At 34.7% G+C, this 6,406-nt stretch overlaps 1 protein-coding gene across 1 annotated transcript in view; it reads right to left on the bottom strand.

Moving 5' to 3' along the window:
- Positions 1–2,754: 2,754 nt before the first annotated feature.
- Positions 2,755–6,406, bottom strand: part of BRIP1 (BRCA1 interacting protein C-terminal helicase 1) — a 176,572-nt gene continuing 172,920 nt past the window's right edge. Inside the window, exon 19 of the mRNA XM_032428708.1 lies at positions 2,755–3,669. Within this exon, the coding sequence (XP_032284599.1) occupies positions 2,924–3,669 (746 nt within the window). The 3' untranslated portion in view covers positions 2,755–2,923. The remainder of the gene's footprint in view (positions 3,670–6,406) is intronic.

The following is a 6,406-nucleotide window of genomic DNA, read 5'->3' as shown; positions in this document are numbered from 1 at the left end:
TAAAAATCTTTAAATGCTTTCACATGTTTTAGTCTCCAAAACATCTTTTAAAAGTACATTATTACTAATTAAAATGTTCTACCTCCTACTCTCTTATAAAGACTGATGCTTCATCATTTTTTTAAAGATTGATTTATTTATTTGAGAGAGAGAGAGAAGGAGGGGGGCAGGGGCAGAGGGACAGGGAGAGAATCCCAAGCAGACTCCTTGCTGAGCGCAGAGCCCGATGTGGGGCTGGATCTCATGACCCTGAGATCACAACCTGAGCCGAAATCGAGTCAGACACTTAACCAACTGAACCACTCAGGTGCCCCAAGGCTGGTACTTAATTTTTTAGTACTTAATTTTTTAAAAAATCTTTTAAAGATTCTACTGACTTATTTATTTTAGAGAGAGAGTGTGAGCAAGCAGAGAGAGGAGCAGAGAGGGACAGACTCCATGCTGAACCCGACCTGGGGCTTGATCCCACGACCCTGAAATCATGACCTGAACTGAAATCAAGAGTTGGACACTTAACTGACTGAGCCACCCAGGTGCCCCATAAAGGCTGGTACTTATATTCTTGCAATATTATCTTGGTCATAGTTGCTATCTTTGGAGACTCTATACCTGTTTCAATAGTGAGATCACTGCACAAAATTTTTGAAATACCTTTTGGAATCGCTAAATGCTAGTGTCACATCTCTACATAATTCTCAGTTAATGGAAATTTTTAGCTTCAGAGAGAATTAGATTTTGGAGAGAATAAATTAGAGGTTAATATGGATAATACATCAAGGTATGACTAAAAAATATTGTGCTTAATTTTTCTCATGTAGTTTACCAATTCTTCTAAAGGCAATTTTAAGGGTCAAAAAATGTTTTCATTGAAGCACTGTTAAAAATAAATATCCTGCTTCTCAAGTTACTAAGCAGCATATTCATAGTTATCCCTTAAAGGTAGATAAGTGTCATTTCACTTTTTCTACAAAATGGTTTACTTTATTTTAAGCATTCTGGAACAAAAGCAAATGAAAATTGACTCAGTAACATATCAACATATATTTCTTTAAACTATGGATTTTTATTTTTTATTTTATTTTATTTTTTTTTTAAGATTTCATTTATTTATTTGACAGAGAGAGACACAGCGAGAGAGGGAACACAAGCAGGGGGAGTGGGAGAGGGAGAAGCAGGCTTCCCGTGGAGCAGGGAGCCCGATGCGGGGCCCGATCCCAGGACCCTGGGATCACGACCCGAGCCGAAGGCAGACGCTCAACGACTGAGCCACCCAGGCGCCCCTAAACTACGGATTTTTAAAGCTGAAAGGGATTTACATGATTTTATAGTACTAAATTCCACATTTAAGAGATGAAACTACTTTCTCAAAAGGCATGGTGATTGCCAATGTGACTTAGCAAATTAGTGGCAGAGCCAGGATTAGAGCACAGTCTCTTGTCTTCCACCTGGTATTCTTTCTACTACCCCACTACCCTTATCTGTGGATTAGGAACTATACCAGAAAGGATAAATGGTTTCACCCTTTCAAAAACAATTTAGAAATTATCTTCTATTCTAGTATTTGTAACTTATTACTCACTGATCAACTAAAGAAAATATATAATACTAGGAATCTAATATATCCTAATCTATAGATGAATTCTTTAACTGGTAAGTTATCAATTCAAATTTCTTTGAACTATGCTTACAGTTGTACTATCTAATGCTATAGAAACAAGCTGTATTCAATCTAAACACCCTCAAAATAAAAGCAAATATATACATATATAATAATTCATTTACCCAAATGAATATATAAAATACTTGACTGCTGGGAATTTTGACTTGAAAATAATAAACCACATCCACAACTTGACAACTCATAACTTTTCAATTCAAATCACCCACACGAAGCCTAAATGTCCACTGAATAACAATGTTTCTTAGAAAAAGATGAGTGAATATATTTTTGGAATGATGACAGAGAAGTGCATTTTTTATAACCATTATTGATCAGAAGTATAGCTTCATTCACAAATATATAAAAAGTCAAAATTTACAGAAAAATTAGTGAACAATAAGAGAACATTTTTCGGCTGCAGTTACATGTTTGGGTTTACTTATAAAATTTATATATGAAGTTTTCTATCCTGTTTCATAATTATAGCCTTCATGCTAGAACATGTCACTTCTTTCCACAATGATGATGAAGCTAAATAATTAGAATTGAAAATTAGGAGTCATTCATTTGGCATTTTGTAACTTTACATAATTTGCTTAAAATGTGCTTGATTTTGGTTCATCAAAAACAGAAAAATGTAAAGCAATATCAAATAAAAACACAGTTTTCTTCTGAATCCTTAATTGCTTATAAGTAGGCAGTTTAATATGGGAATAAACTTTTTAAGAAAACTTTGATTTCTAAAATAATATACTGATTTGAGGTAAATATATAGTGAAACATGACTGAGGTGTGACTGGATTAGACTGCTATTCATTTTTATGTATCAGTATGAAAATAAATGGATGAAGAGGACTACAAAATACAAATATTTATGTGAAATTTAAAGGAAAAGACATATCTTTCAGATTAATTTTAAATTGTTTATAGGTAAAGAAAACTTGTTAGAGGAAAATATTTTGTATGAATCACTTTTGTCAAAACTCAAAAACAATAAAACTTACATTCTGAACATAAGACTTTTAAAAAACTCTAATACCAAAGAATTAAAGTGAAAAATATTTTTAAAATAAAAAACTTATACCATTTATCCAATGTAGAAATTGTCATTAAGCATGACAGCATATATTTATAGTGTTACAGTTAAGTATTATTACCTAACACCAGGGAACACACCTTTGTTTCTGGAAGGAGACTGTTTAAACTTCTTTATATCTGTTTCACAAGTTTTCCCCAGTTCCAATTCGTTTATATGAGTTGTTTTTACATTACATTACTACCAATGTTATCGATTTTACTTTCTTTAATATGCATGAGTCTATTCAACTTTGTGTCTGTGCAATCCTCAGCTTTCATTTCTTGGACTGAATCCACTCCTTTCATAGTTCTAATTTCAAAAAGATCTTCAACTAAAATGCAATTTGAATGATTAGCCAATCTATTGTCTCTATCACTTTCAACTAAATCATTCTTTTCTTCATTTGTATCCATAGGATCATAAAGCTCAGGTGAAAAATAGATAGATTCATCCTCTGCTTCTGTTTCAGAAGCTCTATGTGAAGTGGAAAGTTCAGCTTCTTCACCAACTAGAGACAATTCAATGTCCGGATCCAGGGCTTCTTCACAGCAGAACAGCTGTTTGGAATCATTTTTTTTAAGAAGATTAGAATCAATCTTTATTGAAGAAATAGTGCTTTCTGATTGAGGGCATGGTCCAAATGATGCGTTTACCGTCAGAGATGAGGACTCACATTTATCAACGAGTGGCAAAACTGTTTTACATCCCTTTTCTGTTTTGAAAGTGGAGACACTAGAGGTATAGTCCTCTGGTGACCTGAACTTAGGTGCGGCAGTCAGAATTTCACCAGTAAGACAATGTCCCAGAGAATTAAAGCTAGACCAGCTAGCTCTCTTTGTCTGTTTGTTGAAGGTTGGGCTTGTGGACCTGGAAATCACAATTTTCTCTGCTTTCACTGCCTGGGCGGACTCTTCCAATAATACAGGATCATCTATGAATACAAAAATTTAAGAGTGTTAATTTTCTGCTAACTAATATAATAATTGTTACATTAACGTAATTTTTGTTAAAAATACTGAAATAACCACATAGGATCATAATTTAAAGCCCACAACTAATAGTAGCAAGACTTCCATCTTAGAACATAAAGCACAAAATGTGCACTCTGAAAGGATTCCTAGGTCTCCAGTGATTCTGAGCCCAAGTTATAATGCTGTCTGGTAAACTATCAAATTCCACACTAGGGACCTCAGCAGTGAATGAAAAAAGGAGGGGTAAAAAGGAATAGGAAGAGGGCTGAGTAATGGGGGAAACACACTATAAAAATCTGCCTTGAAAATCCACTAGCCAAGTATTGGGAAAAATTGACCTAGATTAATTCCCTAAAGGAAACGGGCAACCACAAAGACTAAATTATTTGTTTAAAGTTATAAAACTGGTTAGTACTCAGATCCAAACTAGAACTTAGGTTTCCTAATTACCAGTCTAATGGCCTTGAATTCACTATGACATTTATTTTTTAAAAAGCCACCAGACACTACAAAGTAAATATTTAATACTTGATATATTAAATTATCATATATTAGTTAAAACAATTAAAATGATATCCATTGATATAGACCACGGTTTGGCAAACTTTCTCTATAACTGGCCAGACAGTAAAGATTTTAGGCTTTGTGGGTCATATTGTATCTGTTGCAACTATTGGCATACCTCCTTTTATTGTACTTTGTTAATACTGCATTTTTTACAGATTCAAAGTTTGTGGCAACCCTGAATCAAGCAAGCCTACAAGCAACATTTTTCTAAAAGGATTTGCTCACTTCATGTCTCTGTGTCACATTTTGGTAATTCTCACAGTTTTTCAAACATTTTCATTATTATTATATTTGTTATGGTCATCTGTGATCAGTGATCTTTGATGTTACCACTGTAATTGTTTTGGGGCACTGTAAATCACACCCATGTAAGATAGTGAACTTAACAGACAAATGTGTGTGTTCTGACTGCTCCACTGACCAGCTGTTCCCCCATCTCTTGCCCTTTCCTCAGGCCTCCCTATTTCCTGAGACACAACAATATTAAAATTAGGCCAATTAATAATCCTACAATGGCCTCTAAGTGTCCAAGCGAAAGGAAGAGTCGCATGTTTCTCACTTTATTTATTTTTGTCTCTCACTTTAAATCAAAAGTTAGGAATGATATGGTTAGTGAGGAAGACATGTTGAAACCAAGACAGATCAAAGAGTAATTTTGACTTTCAAGTTTTATTATTTAAGAAATACATTTTTGGGGGCACCTAGGTGGCACAGTCAGTTAAGTGTCTGACTCTTGGTTTCAGCTTAGGTCATGATCTCAGGGTCATGAGATCAAGCACCACTTCGGGCTCTGTGCTCAACACAGAGTCTGCTTGGGATTCTCTCTCTCCCTCTGCTCCTCCTGCTCGTGTTCTCTGTCTCTCTAAAATAAATAAATCTTTAAAAAAAAAAAAAAAAGAAATACATTTTTGTAAGGCAACAGCTGCCATAGATAGGATTTCTTTGATGAATCTGGGCAAAAAAACCCTGAAAACCTTCTGGAGAGGATTCACCATTCTAGATGCCAGTAAGAACATTCATGATTCATGGGAAGAGGTCAAAATATTAACATTAAGAGGAGTTTGGAAGTCACCCTCATGGGTGACTTTGAGGGATTCAAGATTTCAGTAGAGATGTGGTAGAAATAGCAAGAGAATTAGAATTAGAAGGGAAGCCTGAAAATGTGATTGAATTTCCGCCATCTCATAACAAAACTTCAATGGAAGAGAAACTGCTTTTTATGCATGAACAAAGAAAGTGGTTTCTTGAGATGAAATCTACTCCTAGTGTAGATGCTGTGAAAATTGTTGAAATGACTACAAAGAATTTAGAATATTACATAAACTTAGCTAATAAAGTAGCAGGGTTTGAGAGGACTGACTCCAATTTTGAAAGAAGTTCTACTTTTGAATAAAATAGTATTGTATGCTATACAGAGACCATTCGTTAAAGGAACAGTCAATTGATGTGGCAAACTTCACTGTGGTCTTTTTTTAAGAAACTGCTGCAGCCACCCCAGCCTTCAGCAAACACCACCCTGATCAGTTAGCAGCCATCAACAATGAGGCATGACCCTCCACCAGCAAAAAGATTGATTTGTTGAAAGCTCAGATGATTAGTACTTTTTAGCAATAAAGTATTTTTAAATTAGGATATATACGTTATTTTTTAAGACATAATGTTATTGCACACTTAAGAGACTACAGTATAATGTAAACATAACTTTTATATGCACTATGAAACAAAAAAATTCATTTGAATTGCTTTATTGTGATATTTGCTTTATTGTGGTGGTCTGGAACCAAACTCGCAATATCTCTGAGGTATGTATGTTCTCAATTATGCTGTTCTAGTGCAAAACATACTATGACTAAACTCTGCTGTTGTGTACCATATGTAACTGAATGGATGTGACTATGTTCCATTAAACTTGATTTACAAAAACAGATGGCCAAATTTGGTCCATAAGCCACAGTTTGCCAATCCCTGACACAGAGTATTATATTCTAATATATATATTTTTTAATATTTATTTATTTATTTACTTGAGAGAGAGTGCATACACAAGTGGAGGGGAGGGGCAGAGGGAGGGGAAAGAATCTCAAGCAGACTCCTTGCTGAGCATGGAGCCCTACGTAGGGCTTGATCTCA

Source organism: Phoca vitulina, unplaced genomic scaffold, assembly GCF_004348235.1.
Source record: "Phoca vitulina isolate PV1807 unplaced genomic scaffold, GSC_HSeal_1.0 scaffold40, whole genome shotgun sequence".
Taxonomy (NCBI): Eukaryota; Metazoa; Chordata; class Mammalia; order Carnivora; family Phocidae; genus Phoca; species Phoca vitulina.
Note: the sequence above shows the minus strand (reverse complement) of the source record. Positions and strands in the feature narration are given on the sequence as shown.